At 37.7% G+C, this 23,973-nt stretch overlaps 1 protein-coding gene across 1 annotated transcript in view; it reads left to right on the forward strand.

The window, feature by feature from the left end:
• Positions 1-21,116, forward strand: part of MACROD2 (mono-ADP ribosylhydrolase 2) — a 169,173-nt gene extending 148,057 nt beyond the window's left edge. The window contains exons 8-10 of the mRNA XM_030822001.1: positions 10,849-10,926; positions 14,217-14,285; positions 20,903-21,116. Of these exons, the coding sequence (XP_030677861.1) occupies positions 10,849-10,926; positions 14,217-14,285; positions 20,903-20,946 (191 nt within the window). The 3' untranslated portion in view covers positions 20,947-21,116. The remainder of the gene's footprint in view (positions 1-10,848; positions 10,927-14,216; positions 14,286-20,902) is intronic.
• The last annotated feature ends 2,857 nt before the right edge of the window (positions 21,117-23,973 follow it).

The following is a 23,973-nucleotide window of genomic DNA, read 5'->3' on the forward strand; positions in this document are numbered from 1 at the left end:
CCCACTATGGAAGTCCAAGATGGCAACTGTGCAGACAAATTTTGGGGGAACCTGGGCTGGGCATGGGATATGCTATACACTTGCTGAGAAATCCAACACAATGAACGTGGCTGCTTTACCCCTCCCAAGGAAAACCTCCAAATGAAAGGGTTCTAGGCAGCTGCTGGAGGACCAAGGAGCCACAGAGCAGGATAGAAAGGAGCAGCTTGCTGACATGCATGTGGCATACACATCACCCTGCAAGCGCACTGAAACCTTGACTGAGAAAGAGAGGGAAGGAAGGAAGAGAGCAAGTGAGCATGCAACCCAGTAAAGGGCAGGTGAAGAACGTACTGTGGAAGAAAACATAAACCAAGAGAAAGATCCAAATTCCCTGCAATGACCACAGATGAACTTTGAAAAAATGTTAACAAGCTTGAAGATGCAGTGATAAAAATAAAATAACTGATCTGAAATGTAAGAACTAAGGAGATAAATTTTCCACGCTTAGAGAAATAAATCAGTTAAGAACAGCAAAGACCAAATTACTGACAAAGAGAAAAGGTTGAGATTTTCACAGTGAAAAAGAGCACGACCACTCTAAAACAATTAGAAAAAATAATACATATGGAAGAGAAAACACATAAATTGCCCTATGTGAGAATGATTGGTGTCCCTGAAATTTAGAAGTCAGTGTATAGAACAGAAAATGTCTTAAAACAAAGGGAAGCCGAATTAATGATCTAATGGGCAAACCATGTTTTAAAAAATCAATACAGAAATCTCGTCCTGAAACACATCTTTGATAGTTTAACGATTTTTAATAAAGAATTTATGGTTATATTGGCACATGACATGTCACTTAAAAATACCTAAAACTTTTAGAAGAATACATAGTTAAATTTATTTAATGTATCTTAAAGAAAATAAAAAGATGACAATCCAGGAGAAAATACTCACAATGTATTAGACAGGGAAGGGTTAATTTTCTTAGTTTAGAATATACAAAAATCATGGGAAAAAAACAATCAAATAGGAAATTGGTAAAATATAAAAACAGATGACAAAAGACAGGGAGGAGGAAGAAAAGAAGTGAGGTAGAAAGGGTAACTTCACTCATAATGTAATATAAATCAAAACAATGAGGACATACTATTTTCTTCCCTGAAAAGTTTGAGGATACTCACTGCTAGAGATTGCGGAGAAATCATTATCTTTATCATTATCATGCTCTAATTGATCTGATTGATCTGACCTTTCTGGAAGGAAATTTTGTAACATCTATGAAGATTAACAGTTCACATACACTGGATCTAGAAATTCACTCGGAATTTATCCTCGGGAAATATTTACAAAATCTTTCCAAAATATAAGTGCAAGAATATTCACTGAAGCTGTTTGTAAAAGCAACAGTGTAGAAACACATCAGAAGTCCACTGACGTGGGCCTGGATAAAGAAATTATGATATATCCATATTTATGCAATGAGATATTAACACAGATTACAATGGCATGCTCACTGATACATAGTAAATGCATATATTGAATAGGCACTAAAATCAATGCACATATTAAAATGCAATACTAATCAATGCACATATGCTAGTACCTGTTAATATATTATAAATACATATATTTATGTAGAACATAAAAAGGCCAGACTGCAGAGAATAGAAGGTATCATCTATATTTTAAGTAAATGAAAACCGAGATGAGAGAGGGTATGAAGTAGGGCAAGAGTGGGAGAAGAGCAAAGAGAGAGAATGAAAGAGATGGGAATTGTGTGCATTATTTTTTTCTGGGAAGATCATAGGAACATTTTAACATGGAAAGAGTTGTTCAGGGTCATTTTTCATTAGCATTTTTCTGAGCAGTTTGAAAGTGTTAATTATGTGTAAGTGTCCTTTCTGTTGTTTTTTAATGTCACTACAGTTATTTAAGGGTTAGGTTTATTGAACTTTATTTTTATTTCTATTTAGAAATAAATGCATGCTATTTTAAAAAGTTAGCATATAGTATGTTTTCACCTGTAAGTGGGAGCTAAGCATTGAGCACACGTGGAATAAATATGGGAACAATATACAATGTGGACCCTTGGAGGGTGGAGGGAGTGGAGTGGGTGAAGAAACTACCAAACAGGTGCTATGCTTACCACCAGGGTGACAGGATCCATACTCCAAACCTCAGCATCATGCAATATTCCCAAGTAACAAATCTGCACATGTACCCCTGTATCTAAAATGAAACTTGACATTAAAAAATTATATGTTAATATCTCATTAAATTGTAGTTTGTTTTGGTTAACTAAATCTTCATAAAACATGAAAGTATCCATAATAATAAGTCTTAAATTCAAGGAAGAAAGAGGGGAGGGAAGGAGAAAGAAGGGAGGCAGGAAAGGAGAGAGGGAGAGAAAGAACTAGGATGCAGGAAGGAAGGTACAGGAAGGAGGGAAGGAGGGACAAAAAGAAGGAAGAAAAGAAGGAGGGAAGAAAGAAAAGAAGGAAAGGGAGATGGATGAAAAGAGGGAAGGAGGGTAAAAATTAGGATACAGGAAGAAAGGTGGAGGAAGAAGGAGAGAAGAAGGGAAGAAAGAGAGGGAGGGAGGAAAAGAGAGAAGGAGGGAGGGAGGCAGGGAGGAAGGAAGGAAGGAAGAGAGGAAGGAAGGACAGGAAGGGAAGGGGAGGTAAAAAGAGAGAAGGAAGGAAGAAACAAAAGGAAAATGAGGAAAAGGTAAGAGGAAGGACAGGAGAGGAGGGGAAGACTCTGGACACTCTATCTACTAAGAGGTAAAAACTGAAAATGCTTCTGAAAAGCAGCACAATGGGTTAAAAGCCTTTGACTTATTCTGCGTGACTGTGACTAAATAATTTAAACATTACTTGTGACTAAAAACAATTATTCTTGGCACTTATTAATTAAAACAGCCCATTTCCAACTAAAAACTTAAAGACTGAGAGTAAAATAGCTACATGTTAATAAAGTTTTTATATGGAATCTGATTTTTAAATAAAGACTGGACCAATTTACCTATAGTAAATTGAAAAGAATAAATCTTGTTTCAAAGTCAGAAAGAGAGACTGTGTGACATTTTATTTGTGATACTTATTTGTTCTTCATGTAGATGTAGAATGCAAGAAAGCTAATTATGGACAAGGAGAAGGAATAAAAGAAAAATACAATGCCGAAAAGCAACAGTGCTTTCTCCTCTGAGATTTAATCTAGCTACATCAGAGCTCTAATTCATTTAACTCTTTTAATTAAGCTTCATACATAGTAGGTATGCAGCACAATATGCTGGCTGTATAATAGAATAATGAATGAATGATACCCCAGAAGAGGGATATGTGGTAAATTATTGAATGATATGAAGAGGTGATTCAGCTAAGTTTGTGTTCTTAAGGGTCAGTGATAAAGAGATACCCAGAAGTAGCCATAAATATTAATCAGGCAGTTATGATAGTCTTTTTGTCTTTCAATCCTCCAGTTTTATGAGAGAGATATCATTAACTCTCTTTACAAGTGACAAAACCAAGACTCTGAAAGTGAACAGAACTTGCCCCCAAATCACATAAATAGAAATGCCAGGACTTGGATTTGAAATCAGCTCTGCCTAAGTCTAGTGAGTTAAACTCCATCCCCTTTCACTAATAGTGACACCTCTGAGAAAGATAGCCAGAAGTAAGCAGACTTGAGGTTCAGAAGCTATCACAGTAGGGGGTAGGGAGGGAAAAAGAGAAAGGGAGAGACACAGAGAGAGAAAAAAACAAAGGCATACTCAATGAGAAAAGGAATTTCTAGAGGGTGGAGTTGTGGTTTGTTGAATGGCATTTGTTGTAGGGGAAGTGGGGTAAATTGCTACCTGTTTTATTTTGCCTCGTTTCACACTGGATGAATTTTAAGAGCAAGTGTTTACCCTTGCACCCCTATGGATTTTCACAAAATACCTGAATATGAAACCTGGACATTACTACAGCTATGTGAATGCATAAATCCATGTCATTATCAAGGACTGGAACACTCTTTTAGAAGTTAAATTTATTTAGTTTATGGCTGTTGGAACCACATGATGATTATTTTAGATAGTGCCGGTGACTTCATTATAAGGAGCAGTTTGTGGGAAAGCATCATTACGGCATAGTGTACCATGGACTCAGCTTCTCTTCAAGCTGGTGTTGATATTGACACTGTGTTATTCCTCATTAAATTGGTCTTTGATCTCCTTTCACTTAGTTGCACATGCATTCTAGACCTAGATAGTGAACTGGGAAGTCTAGGGGAAAATGAAATCTAATTGAGCTCATCTTTTCCAACAATCATTGGCTTAAAAAGAACATAAATTCGTGTCTATGTATTTGGAATAAGAGCCTTCTTCCATTTGAGCTTGGGAGTTAAATGTACGTGCAGATGCCCTAAACTCCAAGACCAGTTTTCTTCCATTGTAGAACCATATCACAGTGAGCACATTTTATTTTTTGTTTGTTTTTGGTATTATATTCGGTTTTAACACTTTATTATGATTATTTTATTTTTCCGTAAGTTATTGGGGTACAGGTGATATTTGGTTACATGAGTAAGTTCTTTAGTGGTGATTTGTGAGATCCTGGTGCACCCACCACCTGAGCAGTATATACTGCACCATATATGTTGTCTTTTATCCCTCGCCATCTCCCACTCTTCCCCCTAAGTCCCCAAAGTCCATTGCATCATTCTTATGCCTTCGCGTCCTCATAGCTTAGCTCCCACATATCAGTGAGAACATACGATGTTTGATTTTCCATTCCTGAGTTACTTCACTTAGAATCATAGTCTCCAATCTCATCCAGGTTATTGTAAATGCTGTTAATTTATTCCTTTTAATGGCTGAGTAGTATTCTATCATATATATAGATAAAATATTATCTATATATATAAAATATTACATATTATATATATACCAGAGTTTCTTTATCCACTCATTGACTGATGAGCCTTTGGGTTGGTTCCACGATTTTGCAATTGTGAATTGTGCTGCTATAAACATGCATGTGCAAGTATCTTTTTCAAATGTAGAACTCCCAGTTAATCCAGCAATCCCACTACTGGGTATCTACCCAGAGGGAAACAAGTGAGCAGAGTTTAGCCTGTTGAGGGACTTCTCCTTTAATTAATTCAGTGTTTCTCAAAGTTTTGTACATGCACCATTTGTAGTTTGATAGATGATTTTAGGTGATGTAGAGATTAACACATTATGGCATGTTAAACAATTAGCCACAAATGAAGCTCAAGATTTCATAGCTATAATTTCTATGGGACAAAATTAAGAAAAATTTAGAACTGAATCAATTAGAAGTATATTATTATGTGTGTTAGTTAGCTATCACCACAATAATGCTTCATATCAAGCCGTCTTCAACCTCAGGGGATTTAGAACAGTTGTCTGTTCTTTTGCTGATGGATATTAGGAGCAACTGCAACTAGTCTGGGCCAGGAAGTATGTCCAGCTGTGAGCTGAGTCCTGGTCTCATCCCCCTCTGATGAGCTGCCCCTAAAGCATGTTATCCTTGGGGTAAAAGGTAGGAGAAGGAAAGCCCCAACTGTCAAATGCATTTCAAGTCTCTCCTTGACACACTTCTGCTAACATCCCATTGGCCAAAGCAAATTTCATAATTAAGCCCAGCGTCAAGACAGAGTGAAGTAGATTCCCATGAGGGTGGCAGGTAGGAAGGAAACATTTCTGAACGAATTATCTAATCCAATTACATTAATAGTGAAGTTGGAACATAGGTATGGCAAAAGTTGTCAAGGTGGTTCAAGAAAGTTTGCTTTTGGTTGATACCACTTTAATTCAATGCAATTGAATCCTGACAGGCCCTGCTCTCTGTACCTATCATGTCACCTATGCAACTACAGATTCTGCCAAATAATTACTTGTAATTCTATTTGTTGTGCGAAGTTTACTGTCAATACACATCTCAAAAGAAAAGCTTGGAGGACCCCCCCCCCAACATCTCTCACGTTTATATATTTAAAAGTCTAATTAACTACATGCTGTGTGCATCTCAGTATCTTTTCTTCTATGATGACATCGGCCTCATTTATGACTTTTTATGTAACTCCACTAACCTAGAAAAAATTGCTATAATCAAGGGTTTGAGGAGTACAGTTGCAGTTGTTGATAGAAAATGAAAATAGTACTGAATGTCCCAGACTTTTTCTATTTCTGCATCTTTTATCCCCTGCTAGGAGCTCTGGAATGTACCTCTTGTTTATGTTTCAACCAGCAGCAATCAAAATGGAAGGAGGGACAGGCAAACTGTAATAAATAGGCCACAGAGGCCATTTTTGTTTTTATCAGATTATGTTGTCTATGTGAAATGGATTCATTTCTGTAGGGCATCCAGTTGCACTGCCCAGCAATGCAGAAGCTATTAGGATAGTACCAGTTCCACATGCATGACACAGTAAGAAATATCTGCCATTCCTCTCCCACTTTCCAAACAAACACACACACACATGCACGCATGCACATGCAAATTCACATAAACATACCATTGCACACATATGTATCATATTCACAGTACATGTCCACACATACATGTCCACACATACTGGAAAACCTCATGTGCACTCATGATATTAAATTAATGAACAATCTCTACCAAACATGATATTGGAGTCTTGGAAAGCAGATCTAACAGACTATACTTCCCTCTGCTCCAGGAATATAGCGGTATACAGAGTTGCAACCTTGATTTCTGTTTTTTTCTCCCTGTTTCATGGATTTCAAATCTGCCATTGAATCTCATACTAATCTATGCCTGTGGCACAACCTGAGATTTCTCACACATTCCATTGTGAAATGAGGTTAGAAGGACGAGCATAGGGCTAGAAATTTAAATGTTTACTGTTTTCTGATTTGCTATTTGCATTTTGCTTTCTTCAACTTTTTCCTCTCTCTCACCTAACTTTTGAAAGTGTTTTGTACCCTCTCTTATTTCACTAAGCATTGTTTAATAGACTAGAATTCTGCCTATTAGATAGAAAATTCTCTGTGATACCAGAGGGGTTTCTCCATAGTAATGTAACCAGGGTTATTACCATTGAGAGTAACAACTTAGAAAGATATTTCCTGAAACAATCAGCTACAGGTACCTCTAGATCCCATCAGAAACAAGGACCCTAAGAAAATAGTCAAGAAAGTAATGCTTAGATAGAGCTTCTCAATTAATTTTTCCACAGTAATCATTTCATATAAATAATATTATATTTTAAATAGGTCTGATGATGTCCCAGAGAGTTAAGATGAGTCAGAATATTTTATAATCATTTTACTAGTGAAAAAGTCAAGGCTTTTAAGTGCTATGAGATTTGGTAAAGGTTATTGAAAAAATTAAGTGACCAGCCACAATATCCTCTTTTGTGACATGTCTGTTTGTGTCTTGTCCACTTTCTGTTGGGTTCCCTGTCTTTTCAAGGTTATTTTGTATGTTTATTTCTTATATATTCTGTACAGGAGTCTTTGGCTTATTTTCCTCTCCCTTAGCATGTTTTGATAAACTTATTTTAATGGTTGGTGCTTTGTCCTGTGTAAGAAATTTTGCATAATGCTGTGAAGGTCTTTGTCCACATTACCTTTCACATTTCTTTCTTTTTGAGGGTAGTGGAAACTATTTCTTCAGTACAGGTCTGTGGACAACAAATTCTGTCAGTCGTATTCTCTGAAAAATATTTTATTTCAAATTCAAATTTGAAAGTCTTTTTTTAACACTTCAGAGATGTCATTGCATCATCTCTGGCTTCCATTATTTTTGTTATGAATTTATCTATAAGTCTTATTGTTGTTATTTTGAAGTTAATGGATCTTTATTCACTAGATAACTTTTTTTTCTTTAATGTTGGTTTTCAGCAGTTTCACAATCATTAGACTGAGTGATAGTATTTTCATTAATTTTGCTTAGGAATCATAACAGTCTTGAAACAGTAGTTTGAGACAATATCTGATATCTTTCATTAATGTTGGCAAATTATCAGACATTATCTCTTTAAATATTCCTTTTGCTCCATTTTACATATGATAAATCCTATCTCATATGGTTCCTTCACTCTTATCTGGGGTTTTCATCTGCAATTTAGGCTTTATATCTTTTTCCGATGTAACTTTTGGCTTACTAATCTCCTCTTCAACTGGGTCTACCTGCTGTCAAAATCACCTATTTAATTCTTAACTTGTTTTTATGGGGTTTTTTTTTTTCAGTTCTAGAATTTTCATCTGCCTTTTGAAAAAGTATCCAGCTCTCTGATAAACTACTTTGTCATAAAAATTATTCAACTTGGCATCCAATTTCAAAAATATATTAATCGTTATTTAAGCTGCATCTGCAATAACCTAGATCTCTGATGTGTATCCATATGTCATCTCTTTTATTCTCTTGGTTTTCAGTGACTTGTTCTTGTTCCTCTGAAATGCCAGGTAATTTTCATATTGAATTCTGGACACTGTGTTTGAAAAACTGTAGAGATAACTTGAGGCTTTTAGTCTTCCTCCAGAGAAGATTTACTTTTGCTTCTGACAGCAGAGCACTATAATTCAATCAGGAATTGTATTAATTAAAAGATAGACTTCAGGTTTTTTTTAAAGAGCTGGTCTATTTCAAGTTCATCCTTGCCCCCAGGATATAACCCTTCAGGGGACCCCACCAACAACCTGAGGTAGTTAGCAGGGTACCTCTCCTTGGTAGAACCCAACCTTCAAGTTTTGCTCCCTGCCCCTAGCCTCACAAAACACCTGCAAGCTCTATTCAACTTCTTGACACATGTGCAATGTCAGCTTCATCATTTTGCATTTCCTCGGTTTTGTCCTGCATTCGTAGCACTCTGGGGCCTTACAATGCTATTTTTAAATAATGTATTCGGTGTTTCTAGCTGTTCTTGATAGAGGGTTAGTCTGAATTATTACAGTCCACCTTAGGCAGAATCCCTTTCTCATTATAATTTTAATTTGCATTCCTTTTGTTGTTAGCAAAGTAAATTACCTTGTCATGTGTTTTGCAGGCCAGTTTTATATCTTCTTTTACTAACTGTCTGTTAAATCTCTTGTCCATTTTCCTATTAAGTTGGTGGTCTTCTTCATCTCCATTTTTAGAAGGCCTTATAAAGATTTTAGCAACACTTTGTCTATGATAAAAGGTGCAAATATTTTCCCTCAATTTGTAGCTTTTTAAACATTTCTTTTGGTATTTTTTCCATTGAAAAGTTTATTATGTTTATAAAGTCAAATATTTTGTTCTCGCTCCCTATTACTTCTGTGTTCTAAGGCGTAATTAGCAAAGTTTTCCTGCTCCCAGGCTTAGGGGAGTTCACCAATGGTTTCTTCTGTAATTGTGTGTTCAAGGAGTATGTTGATGAACAATTGGAAAATGATACATTCCTCGAATAGGCAGTGTGAGAAAGGTATTTTATAGTGTTAACAAGTCCAGTTGAAAGTTCCAAGTTTTTTTTTCCTTTTCCACCTCATTCTCCGGAGCTAGTGAAAAGCACTGTGGACACAGTGACGTTCATCTTGTCCTTGAAGAGTTGAGGAGACCATGAGTCCTTTTTTTCCCTTGTGTTAGCCTTTTCCTGAGTTTTTTCATCTGCTCTCATACTATGAATGTTACCCTATCTTGGTGTCCTCCAAATACCCACATGTTCCATTCATAATTCTCTCCTCAGTGCTAGATGCAAAACTTGTTTGATACCTCACATATATGCCCCTGCACTTCAGGCTTTAAATCTAAAATGGCTTTCTTCTTCTTTTCCCACTCTGCTTGTTTTATATGTCATCAATTAATGACCTCTTTGCCATTCATCTACCTAAGCTCAGAGCCCTGTCACCTTTGAATCATATTTCTTAATTGTCAACCTCAATACACCATTACCAAGAGTACAAATTCTACCTCTGAAGATCTCTTTCTTTGTAGACATCATAAACTGGATCTTTCCTGTCCTTGCTTTTTTCTCATCAATAGGCACATGAAGTTTAACATCCTCTGGGCACAGTAAGTAATCAGGTAATGAAAATAAATTTAATCCTCTCTTTAAAAACGTACAGGAATCATAAAACCTTTAAAATTATGGGTTTTCTAGCACTTTATATATGTATTTGTATTTACAAATGTCCTTGCTCTTCAAATTATAAAAACTTAAGAGAGATTTAACTAAGAAGCAAGAAATGATTGTCCTTTTGAATACCTGGAAATGTTTTTACAGTATGAAACACAATTCCTTTACTACATTGAAGCATCTTATTCAAGCACCTTGTGAAGCTGTGCAAATAGAAGCCAGTCACAAAGGAAATCTACTGACGACTAAATTCTCAGCAATCCAAAATGGCAGCATCAGAGGTCTCCTAAGGAAACAACTAAACCATTCGTTTCTGTTTAAAAAACAAACAACAACAACAACTCTCACTACCAGGAGAATGAATCTTTCAGCTTTCAGGCATGCCTAAGGCAAAATTCATTTTCTCTTTTTCCTCTTCTAAGGTTAAACTACATAAACTCTCTCTCACACCCACCCATGCATACAGACACACTTCCCTAAATTTAAACTGTAGGTTGTTCTGAGGAAATCAACTTTTCTTGCTGTGATGCTACCAGATTTCTAATTTGAGAAACTATATATGTATATATGTGATCATCTCACAAATTAAAGAGAACTTAGAAGGCCATACAAAAGTATTCAAGCAACTCAACCCTCTGTTTCCTCTTTTAACTTTTTCTGCAAGAGAAGTTGAATCCCAGGAGTATTTTTGAATTTAAAAGGGCAATGGAGGGTGACAGAAATGATTGGCCCTCAGGCTGTTATAATTCTCTATTAATCAGGGACTGTGGTCTTTTTCTCTTTCAGCTCCAGGCGAGGACACACCTAGGGTGCCTGGGAAAAGTGAAGGCTCCAGTGACCTAGAAAATACTCCAGGTCCTGATGGTAAGTTCCGGGCTATTGGAGCCCATGCAAACTACAAATCTGGCATATTTTCTGTGTATAATCTAGGATTAAGGGAGCTATCTGCTCCATAAAGCAACATATTTGGTTAGAACACAGTAAATTTCAGAAACCATTTTGTACTACAAACTAATAAAAATGGCAACCTCTTATTTAAAAAAAAAAAACCCTGTTTCTAGCTGTTTTAAAACAGCATATATCCTGGTTTAATCCTATCTTATAATACTGAGGACTCAATAGATACTTTCAAGACTAAACTGAACTGAAGTCTACCTAGTGAACTTTATGGAAGCATTACTTACTTCTGCAAAAGGTACTTAGCCTACTTAGCCTCCTGTTACCCAGCTCCACTCAGCATTCGGGAGAGCCCTACCTTGGGTGTGGGCTAAGATTGTTCTTGTACCTTCATCACTTCACTCCACTGTATCACATCCATTGCCTTGGTTAAAAACATAGTGAGTCTTTAAAAGCACCTTAAAAATAAATTTTCAAACGACCTTTAAAAACTTACATCTAATTTTGTAGGCATCTAAAGAGTCTGAGCCTCAGGAATGTTAATATCCCTTTTCCCCTGCACAACGATGCTAAGGGCCCTTTGAAATACCATTGCTTACATTAGAGAAACAACTATTTGAGCCTACCTGATGTAATAAGTATTTGATTCCACTGGCCCATAGAGTTTAGGAGAACCAGAATTGGTTAGGTAGTCAGTCATTTAAGTATCTTGCCATTTGGGTTATTTTAGCCAAAGGAAAAAAAAAATTACTTTGAGTTGATAATGACCTTGGAAAAAATTTAGCCAATGGTGGATGTTATTTGCAGTTTTAAATAGAATTTCCTATACCAGGTATTCCCTGTTCCCACTGGCTTATCATCATCTGAATTGCCTCCCTTAATTATAAGCCCGTCGGCTTATATTGCCCAAATTGGCTTTTTACTCGTGGGCAAGCATTGCCCATGAGAACAATGTTTTTAAGCCCCAGACCCATCCATTAAGAGCCACTGCACGTTAGTTATGAGCAGTTGAACTAAACCTGCTTCAGCTTGGTTGTGATGCTACAGACATGGTTCTTAATTAGTTATTTATAAATCATGTTTTGAGGAATATCAGGCCCATGAATAAAAGAGAAGTAAATGTGAAATACTGAGTTTTAGTCCTCACTTGGAGATTCACCATACAAAGTAGAGGATTGCAGGCTCTCAGAAGTCTCAGAGGTAAAGAGACTTGTTTAACATGATTTGAAGTTGCTTTTTCCAAACTTATTTGGTGATGGAATGCTTTTTATAGTACCATTTATTAGTGGGTTTTAGAACTAGTATCCCTTGGTTGGAAGAAGAAACAGAAAAGGAATACTCTCTGTGTTTTATCCTGCACATTCCCACACTGAGAAGGGTGAACTCACAATAACTTTGCAGAGCAGGATGGACGGTGGATGAATGCTTATACTTACATAGGGTTGCTGCATCTGGGGCCAGTTTATTTATGGGGTTTAAAATGAGTTCACACATCATTAGAAACTCAGGGCAGTTTGCAGGTGAGAACACTGAGACCTGCTTTTAAAACCTTCCTTATTGGGAAAGAGTTTGGTGGATGCCGTGTAACGTCATTCTCTCTGTCAAGCCTCTTTGAAGTGTGAAAATCAGCATCTGCCGCTACTTTACACTAATTTCATGTTTGTGAAAAAGGAGATACAGGCTGTTAGTTTTGTGCAAATAAATGAAAACTGCCCAAATGAGAATAAACAGCGGTTACAAATTCAAAGGTAACTATAGCAAGGGTGGCCATTGTCACTTGTGTTTAGCAGGCTCAAAGGCGGGCAGGGGATAGGAAATCCCCCTTTATAGGTTAAGAAAAGGGAATACTTCAAGCATCCTCTGGTTGGAGGTTGCTGGCATAGAGAAGCTGGACGTGGCTAACTAGAAGTGGGGCACCTTAAGTGATTGTATTAGGAAATACATTTGGCTTTCCCTGGTTGGTCCCAAGTTGGAAGCAGGGGTAAAAAATAGGGACGCTGACAGTCACTGACCAAGTCCTGACCATTCTGAGTCAATTGCTGCAGAGACTGTGTTTTGGTTGCCTAGGCTAGCTTCTGCAGAGGTTTTACGTCAGAATTCTATCGTTATATATGACCTGGCCATTATCTGTTTGTATATTCAGTCTCTCAGCTTATAATGTGGACTTTGATGCTTGAAAAAATATGAATCTAATTAAGCCTATGGACCCTTGGAAATTTTTAGAGTGAATGCTATGCCTGCTCTGGCTGCTTCTGGAGAATGGCAGTAATCATGCATTCTATTTTTATGCAAATTCTCACATAGAATACACTGAGTCAGGTAAAAGCACATGTTTTATCACGACTACAGGATCTGGTTAGATGGTCGGCTTTTTTATTTCATGGCCGCTCACTGCCACTACAGCAGCCATCGGCAAGTCTACAAGGTCTGTTTTGAATTTGAAATTGAAAGTATGGCAAACCAAACAGGCCTGATATTGACATTTTGGAGCGAGCTGCTTACCTCTCTGCATGTCAGTGATGTGCTTTGCTTTGCCTTCTCTCTTTTCTTAGATATCTATTAAAGCCTTTGCGTTTTTCCAAGAATCATAATATGTACATCCAAACTGTCAACCCAAAAATCTGGTCTGAAGTGACAACTCAGTTGCAGTTGAGGGAAGAGGTAATCCTGCCCTCCCCCACTGGGTTAGGCCGTTTTTGTGTTGCTATAAAGGAATACCCAAGACTGGATAGTTTAAAAAGAAAGGAGGTTTAATTGTCTCATGGTTCTGCAGGCTTTACAGGAAGCAGGATGCCAGCATCTGCTTCTGATGAGGACCTCAGGAAGCTTACAATCATGGCGGGAGAGGAAGGGGGAGTCTGCAACTCACATGGCCAGACTAGAAGCAAGAGAGAGGTGACATGTCACACACTTTTAAACAACCAGATCTCATGTGAGCTCACTCATCACTAAGAAGATGGCACTAAACCATTCATGATGACACATCCCTGCAATCCAATCACCTCTCACCAGGCCCCACCTCCAACATTAGGGATTACATTTCAACAGAAGCTTTGAAGGGGGCGTCTGAGGTATATCCTCTACCCCCACCAGTAAAAATCTACAAGAATAGTCCCCAAATCTTGAATGAATGAAAACAAATGGAAAAGAGGCATCAAATAGGAAATCAGGAAAGTATCAAATCACGGGCCATTTTAATGTGTCTCAGAGATTTAGGTTTAATGAATATTTAACTTTTTTTTTTTTTCTGGTGACAGTTGAAATGAATAGTCAGGTTGACAAGGTAAATGACCCAACAGAGAGTCAACAAGAAGATCAACTAATAGGTAAGATGCCCCTTGTGGTGAGATTTTCAATGATCAACCAGCCATAAGAACTATTTGCAAATGACATACTGGATTTCCCTTGGTTTTGCCAAGTTCTCACAGCATGGCTTGGGATAAACCTTGAAAATCTTTAAACCAAATAACACAGTGTAAGGGGAAAGGATCACCCCTAGAAGCTTGCCATCTTGAAGAGGAAAAGATGAGCTACAGCACATTCAAATCATGTATACCCTGGTTTTCTGTGCTTTGACAAGTGAAAAATGTCTCCATCCATCTCACCCCCTGGCCTCCTGGAGTGGTCAAATTATTTCAGAAACTCCAAGCTGATTCTGAAGCATTGCTTTTCTAGAAGCTACCTGCTGAGTTCCTTGGTATATCTGTCTTTAAGCATAACACTCAATCTTTGCCCTGGAGTTTGTATAAAGGAATATGAGTGTGTTTGGACAGAAACAAGCCTGCCTTAGGTCCTGTTTTTTTCACACCACTACCTGTGGACCCGTGCGTCTGCACAAAGGTTTGTTACGTTGAATGAGCTTCAGGGAACTCCCAGGAAAATAAAAAGCCTGGGTTTGTTATGTTGAATGAGCTTCAGGGAACTCCCAGGAAAATAAAAAGCCTGGTCCAGACCGTGTTTAGGAGTTTTTCCAGACCAACATTCTAAATCTCTCAGTAGAGACTAAAATATATTTAGAATGATGAGTGTAACTGAGTCCAAAGCCAGTACTGCTTGCTTCATGGCAGCCAATACATCAAGAGACAACATGTTCAGGCAAGGAAAATGACTTTATTCCAACAGCCAGCAAACCAAGAAGATGGCAAATTACTGTCCTAAAGAATCACCTTAAATTTATAGAATTTTAGTCTCCTTTTCTCTTTGAGGAAAAGGAAGAGGGAGGTGGTTGAGATCAAGAGGTGACAGACATCTGGACTGCAGCAAGGGTACAAGGGGGAGTTGTGAAAATTCTTTGCCCTTGGTCAGGTCACATTGCTCCTATAAATCTTTAACATAATGTTGTTACTTGTGTGCATACTGTCTTTATGTCTTTGGTGGTTAGTTTTGGGAAGGAACTATTGTCATCTTTGCTTTAAAGTTAAACCATAAACTAAATTCTTGCCGTAGTTAGCTCACCCTACATGAAGAGATGAGCAAAAGCGATCAACCTAAAAAATAAAATTAAAAAAAAAAAAGAATAAGTAAAGCAAAAAAAAAAAGAAAAAACATACCAGAAGAGGATATCTGTAAATGATATGTAAAATCTCAAAAGTTAATAAGAAAACAATTCAATTAAATGAGAAAAAAAAAAAAAGATATCACTGCACGAGGGTGGTGGGGAGCAAAATGGAGCTAGTCATGCTAAACCTCCTTTACACTGCTACCTGAGTGGTCTATAATCCTCTTCCATACCCTGAGGGCTGATGAGAAGAATTAGAAGGAAATTATACTTTCTCTTATAACTGTTCCAACTTCTGGTTTAAAATATTTAGTTGTTAAAAAAAAGAAAAAACCTATGGAATAAATGAATCATGGGTCATCGTAAGGCACAAATGATGTGTTGACACCCTTGCCCCTGTACCTCCTTGCACTCACTGCATGTCCTTGATGGTTCTCTACACTTTCCTAAGAGGCTTGGCTGTACCACTCTTGTGCTCCAGCATCATGGAAGAATAAAATTTGGGAATGTGTGAAAGAATACATGTCTTATTCCTGTATGATCTTGAACATCCTGTAAAACTAAATGTAATGGTATCTGTGTAATGCATGTACAGCATAAGACTGCTAAAAAGTATAAGCTCATACAAACATGTTCTTATAAACATTTCTTTTTTTTTTTACTTTCTTTATATATTTAAAATATCCTGCTAAGCTGCAGAAATGATACGGTTGAGGAGTTTCCATTAAAAAGTAATGAAGTGAGACTAAACCTGAACAATTTAAATGCAAGCTCCCCAGTGTTTCCTTTCCTTTTACCCTTTTGCTGCTAATAAACTATAGACTTCTTGTCTAAATTTTTTTCTTACAGGCATTATTTCTTTCCTGTGTGACCAGTGTCCAGATAAAGTGCCAGGATTAATCTGTTTTCTTGGTTAATATCAAAATGATATTTTTCTTGAAAATAAAAATGAATTTATATGTTAACCCAAATTAATCAGGTGTCAAAACTTTTTTTTTTTTTTTTTTTTTTTTTTGAGACAGAGTCTCACTCTTCACCCATGCTACAGTGTAGTGGCACGATCTTGGCTCACTGCAACGTTTACCTCCCTGGTTCAAGAGATTCTCATGCCTCAGCCTCCTGAGTAGCTGGGATTACAGTTGCATACCACCATGACTGGCTAATTTTTTGTATTTTTAATAGAGATAGGGTTTCACCATGTTGGCCAGGCTGGTCTTGAATTCCTGATCTCAAGTGATCTACCTGCCTCAGCCTCCCAAAGTGCTGGGATTAAAGGCCAGGTATCAAAACTTAAAGTCCAAAATTAGTTTAAGGAAACTAAATTCCAGGAAGGAGAAGTGACATGCACAGGGTCACCTGGCTAATAAATGGAAATTTAAATACTCCAATTCAAAATTCTGCTCCCTAAGGAATAGCAAGTTTGTGGACACAGTTGTTACAGAGGCAGAATGAATGACTTGTGCAACGTCACTGACTCCCACAGCAATATTTACACAGAAGGGTTTGTTAAGATGATCTGGTCATTTGACAGAAAGAAGGAACCTTTGCTCCATGAATGATACCTTCAAGGAAATTAAAGAAATACAGTGAAATAGAATTAGAGAACTCAAAGACATAATACAAGAATGTTTGGTGTTGTATAATTTGTAATTGTAAAAAACCAGGGATAGCATAAGGATACAACAGGGGGAGGGTTAAATGCATCAGTGGAACACTTTCCAAATGTAAATGTTTTCCAACAAGTATTTGAGGGCAGTAACGATGGTTATGGAATCTGAACCTTTGGTTCTGGAGAAACATGGAAGACTGAGTGTGGCTTCTAGGTTGAGCTTTAAGAGGCTTGTAACTTCCATTTTTGCACTCTTATAATGCTTGCTGCCTAGAATCCAGACACCTTGGAAGAAGCCCAGGTTATCCTATAGAATGAAGGAGGTCACATGGAGAAAAGTCCTAGAAAATGAGAGTCCCTTTCAGATGTTCTGGCCCCAGCAGGTACCACCTCAAGCAGACGAACTGTCCTGCTGAGTCCAGGCCAGATGGTAAAATCATGAGAAATAATGAATCACTCATGTTATAAGCCACTAAATTTGGGGCTTCAGATTGTTGATACAGAGACAGGCCTTATGGCCACAGTCTTGCATTTTAATGCCCACCTTGGACCTTGAACCACTCAAGGTAAGGAGTTGGAACTGATACCTCTGCATAAATAAATCTGGGACTTCTAACTCAAGAAATTAACAGAAAGACTTGGATCTGCACCAGGTACTGCATGGGGAAAGAAAAAGGTTCCCAAGATAGACAGAAACCACAAATACACTGTGAGTTTGAAACACAATTTTATGTGATCCAAAGTCATGCAGTAATAAACAAATTGAAAAATGAATTTAATAATTGATTACAGACCAGTGTGATCCCTGGTGCATGTGGCAGATGGAAATATGAAATTACCCCATGGAATTTCTACAAAAGAAAAACAAATTCTGAAGTTGAATTCATAGTTTTAAGACTTACAGAACACACAAGGAAATGATCCATTTTGAGTGAGAGTCAGTAGGTAAAATTACCGGACAATTAGCACTATGAGAACGTAAGAGAGTAGGAAATTTTGAAGATTTTATAAAATAACTACATTTGAATGACAAAACAAATAAAAGCAGACATAAAACAATAAGAAAAGAGCAACACTAAATAATTAACAACAATAGAAAAAAACAAATTAAAATGTAGTAATATAAAAGACACATGAAGAGACATGAAGGAGAAGCAGAGAATAACCAAGACATGTTAAGTTCAATAAGAGTTCTACAAGGAGATTAGGCAGTGTAGGGCTGTGTATTTGATTGATACCCACCAAGCCTCTCCAGGTTTAACATAATTTGGACTGAGATTACTGAAAACCAGGGACCGCAGATATAAAATACAGAACCACAAGGAAATCCCGCCACGATCCCACTAGTATTGAATTTTATAAAGTTAACACCACCAAATGTTGCAGAGGATATGGAGGAGCTAGAACTCATACATGGCTAGGGAACATATAAAATGGTTCAGCCACTTTTTAAAAATTGTTAATTTCTTGTAAAAATAAGTATGTATCCATCCTATGGCCCAACAATTCTATTCCCGAGTATTTGAGAGAAATGAAAACCTATACTCACAAAACCCTTGTACAAGAATACGCATAGCAGATGTGCTCACAAAAGCCCCAAACTTGACACAACACAAATGTCTAGCAGCAAGAAAATGAACTTTGACAAACCTGACAAAAACAAGAAATGGGGAAAGGATTCCCTATTTAATAAATGGTGCTGGGAAAACTGGCTAGCCATATGTAGAAAGCTGAAACTGGATCCCTTCCTTACACCTTATACAAAAATTAATTCAAGATGGATTAAAGACTTACATGTTAGACCTAAAACCATTAAAATCCTACAAGAAAACCTAGGCAATACCATTCAGGACATAGGCGTGGGCAAGGACTTCATGTCTAAAACACCAAAAGCAATGGCAACAAAAGCCAAAATTGACAAATGGGATCTAATTAAACTAAAGAGCTTCTGCACAGCAAAAGAAACTACCATCAGAGTGAACAGGCAACCTGCAGAATGGGAGAAAATTTTTGCAACCTACTCATCTGACAAAGGGCTAATATCCAGAATCTACAAATAAATCGAACAAATTTACAAGAAAAAATCAAACAACCCCATCAAAAAGTGGGCAAAGGACATGAACAGACACTTCTCAAAAGAAGACATTGATGCAGCCAAAAAACACATCAAGAAATGCTCATCATCACTGGCCATCAGAGAAATGCAAATCAAAACCACAGTGAGATACCATCTCACACCAGTTAGAATGGCCATCATTAAAGAAGCAGGAAACAACAGGTGCTGGAGAGGATGTGGAGAAATAGGAACACTTTTACACTGTTGGTGGGACTGTAAACTAGTTCAACCATTGTGGAAGTCAGTGTGGCGATTCCTCAGGGATCTAGAACTAGAAATACCATTTGACCCAGCCATCCCATTACTGGGTATATACCCAAAGGACTATAAATCATGCTGCTATAAAGACACATGCACACGTATGTTTATTGCGGCACTATTCACAATAGCAAAGAGTTGGAACCAACCCAGATGTCCAACAACGATAGACTGGATTAAGAAAATGTGGCACATATACACCATGGAATACTATGCAGCCATAAAAAATGATGAGTTCATGTCCTTTGTAGGGACATGGATGAAACTGGAAAACATCATTCTCAGTAAACTATCGCAAGGACAAAAAACCAAACACCGCATGTTCTCACTCATAGATGGGAATTGAACAATGAGAACTCATGGACACAGGAAGGGGAACATCACACTCCGGGGACTGTTGTGGGGTTGGGGGAGGGGGGAGGGACAGCATCTGGAGATATACCTAATGCTAAATGACGAGTTAATGGGTGCAGGAAATCAACATGGCACATGGATGCATATGAAACAAACCTGCACATTGTGCACATGTACCCTAAAACCTAAAGTATAATTAAAAAAAAAAAGTGAAATATACATACATGGGAATTCTAGTTAGCAACGAAGAGGAACAGATTACTGTTAACAAAGCAGCAACATGAATGAATCTCAGAAGTATTACACCGAGTGAAAGGAGACAGACACAATGAGATGCTTGTATGATTCCATTTGCAGAAGTCTTAGGGCAGAAAAAAACTAATTTATGGAGATAGAAATCAGATCATTTGTTCATTCCAGCAGGAGTGGGGTAATAGGGAAGGAAGCTTTCTGGGGTGATGAGATAATGTATATCTTGATGGTGGTGTGGGTTTAATGTATGCATTTTTCAAAACAGATTGAAATGTATGCTTAAGATCTGTGTGTTTTCCTGTAGGTGGATTATACCTCAATTTTAAAAATCTAAAAAAAAAATAAAGAGTATAGGCTTTCCCAAGGCACAGTGTCTTTTTAGTGTTCTCTCATGGGTAGTGAATAAGGCAGATAATTTAATAAGTACAGTCTGAAGTGGTGGCATAACCATCAATGACTTTTGCAAAGCAGCATTATGAAAATTGTTATTATTTATATGCTGATCCCTGGAAACTAGAGTGTGTGCATGGGCCTGAAAAGGGAAGCCACATCAACTCAGGGTTACAGTTTTCAAAGAATACTTTGAAGAATTGAGTTAATTGTCCCCATCAGCCAAAGCTCGTTGTTAATGTGGCATACATTTATTAGCAGTGATTTATATGCTCTTTAAAGATACCATGTGCCGGCAATTACAGCTCAGATATCCAAAGCTCTTTGATAGTCAAATAAGGTATTCCTTGGCCTATGTGAGGGGCCAGAGACATTTAAATGGCTGTATTAAAAAGGTATTCCTTGCTAAGCCTGTGAAGACATCTTATCTTTAATCTAACAAATGGCTTTTCTTTGTCTTCAGCAGGGGCACAAGATGAAGCGAAGGAACAAAGAAATGGAACTAAATGACAATCCTCAGCATCGCAAGGCCTCTCCTGGCTCTGGGGGAGCTCAGAAAGATAGCAGCGCACGCTGTGGAGGAGGGTGGGGGTGGGGGGAAGGCAAGTCCCATGGAAGGACGGGGAATCCTTTACTCTAATTTCTCCAGCTGCATTTTGTTCTGTTTATCTGCAGAAAAATAAAAAAAAAGTTTCCTTTAATTTGGTGGAGGGACCCATGTTGACGCATCTTTCAGGCATTATCCTTGTAATTTCTGTCTTTTCTCTTACAACTTTGCCCCAGGGTCACAGTGGCTTGGTTGAACACTCACATGTGTATCCTGGCCCCTGTCTGCTTTCTTGGTTATTTCACAAAGCTGGTCACACAGTGGTTTATTCAAAGGAAGAGGAGGAAGACAGTTGTTTGATAAGCTACAGGCTAAATTTTAGGAATCAATGAGCCCAGCAGCAGTATAATCCCCAGACAGAGGAGGCAGGATAGAAAATGGGCAAAAGCCTTGGAAACCACTTGGAAAAGGTCTGGGCAATGAGGTGAAAATATTTTCTTCAGGGATTCCCAAGGCAGTTTGTTCCAAGTGGCTAATGAGAAATATGGAAGCTGAATTTTTTCCAGAGCAGAGTGCAGAGGCATAACAGAAGGGTGGGCCCTGGCAGCCATCTGGGTCTCTTCCTTCCTAACCAGGGTGGTAGGTGCATCCTTCTTTGACACTGACTTTCAGCAGAGCTTACTTGGTTCATGAGGTCTTCACATGGAGACCACCAGCGAGAGGTGACTCTTTGCCGCATAACTGTAAAGGAAGGCCCTTTGCTAGGTGTTACAGTTAAAAGCTAAGACAAGGGACACTGCATTTAGGACCCAAACATATGCCTATGAATATCAAAAGCTCCTCCTGAAATCGCTATGAGTTTTCCGTAAAAGAACATCCTGTCTTCACCCAAGGCTTGACAGCCCACAGAGTAGTCTCATTTGAAATTACAGGAAATTAGAGCTTTTGCTTGCAGTTCTGCCTTCCTGGCCTGTGTTTAAATGGTGTCACTTGTTTATGCCAAGTTCAGGGCTGATTCAATGGTTGGTCCCCTCACCCAGAAAACCCTGAAGGGGAGGATACAGCTCTGAAGGGGGGCAGCAGTACTAAAAACCCAAGATGCCAGTGGTATAGTGGACACAAGGGATGGTGACCTTGAGGAGGCCAGGCGTCATCACCAATATCTATCCTAGAGCCAGTATAAGGCCAGATGCCTACTTTTCACAGCCTCCCCGGGTTCCAAAGTCATGTCATTGTTTTCAATGGAAACATATAGCTTGTTGTGTGTCTTCTTAAATCCATCTTACTTCTAAGGGCTTTAGAACTAAAACTTATATTGTTTTTCCTAACAGAGGGAGAAAAATAGTGGATTATTATTTCTAAAATAAAAGGATGTTCTGCTTTATAAATACCCCATCAAAATCTTCAGTTTTGCACTTTTTTTGATGGAAAATTCATCTTCTTATCTTCCTATGACTTTGGTTTTAGCCTTTCTGAATTTGTTACCGCTTCTGGATGGCTTATTTGATATAGTGGAATAGTTAACAAGCTATACTTCAGCATATGCAATATATTCTAACAAATTTTTTTTAATAAAATCAAGACAGCAGCAAGAATGACATTTACGTGACCTCATAATGTGGGATTATGGCCTTCTGTTGCTATTCCAGTTTGATATGGAAGCATCTATATCCTCTGTTGCCATTAGATGTTGCTTTTCAGAAAAGTAAGGAAAAGGCTCATTTTAAAGAATCCAAGAAATGATGTCATCCAAATATTGACAGTTTCTACATTTCATGCCATCTTTATAACTCAATTGAAAGTTGCCATCATTCTTGTGAAGTATTTGACAAGTGCAATCTGCTAGAAGCTCGTTTTTCTTGTGACTCCCAAATGTTAATGCTATTTAGCCTCAGTAATGAGTTACAGTTGAAAAAAACATGAGGGAAACAGAGGGACAGAGATTTTCTAATGAACAATGATGGAAGAGACCTAATGTCCTTGCTAGAAACAGCCAGGATGGGAATTATCCAGCCCTGGCATTCTCCTTATCATCAATGACAGTCATTTTATTCATTTATTTTAAATGTGGGTGGGGTAGAAGTGGAAGGATGGAATTCTCTCTGCCTAAAAATTCTAGAAGAATGAAAGTAATCTTTGTATCCAGGAAACTAAGAGAATGAGGAATAAATATCTTCAGCCCCACTCCTGAATTTGTTTATTCTTCAATCTATAATTAGATTGTGTTTTCATTTTTGCTTCGTCATGCTTTTTGGTTGTTATTTGGCTATACAGTTTTATGCTTTAAAACAAATGATAAAGTTAATTTCCAATTCAATAGTGAAATATTAACAATCTAACTATAGCCAGATTAAAGACACCTGAACACAGAAAACCTTTACTTGCTGGTGCTGCCATTGCACAGGCTGTACAATGGAATAGATTTGAAAAGCTGATTGATTTTCCTGCACATAAATTCTGAATGTCAATTTCCACCCAAACTCCAATCCAGCTATGTGGCATGAAGGGTTACAGGAGGGAGGGAGGAAAATAGCCCTATGTTAGTCATGTTTGCATACAGAGGATCAAAGTAGGCCTTCAACATAATAGTTCTAATTAAAATGGTCCTCGCTGTAGGAGAGACAAAGGGGCTTTTCCTCTAGCTGGTAACTATTCAGATGATGGACAAGTCTTCTTTCATAAAAGATTACAAAGAAGGCATCCGAATCACTGTCTGTGATACTGGGTCACATATTAATCACCGCAGCTAATTGTAAATCTTTCTATGAAACACTGAAAAGCCTCTTTGTGAATTAATACAGTTCTGCTTGATGCACTTGATTTGAAAAGACATTTCTCTGTATGTGGTGCATGTTGGCTTTGCTTTGAAAAATAACAAAGTTAGCAGAATATGTTCAATATATTTTCTTGGGGAATAGGGTTTTTATTACATGATTCATTAAGGATTTGCCTTACCCTGACATTTGTGATATAAAGGAAAATCAGAAAAA

Source organism: Nomascus leucogenys, chromosome 11 (assembly GCF_006542625.1).
Source record: "Nomascus leucogenys isolate Asia chromosome 11, Asia_NLE_v1, whole genome shotgun sequence".
Classification (NCBI taxonomy): domain Eukaryota; kingdom Metazoa; phylum Chordata; class Mammalia; order Primates; family Hylobatidae; genus Nomascus; species Nomascus leucogenys.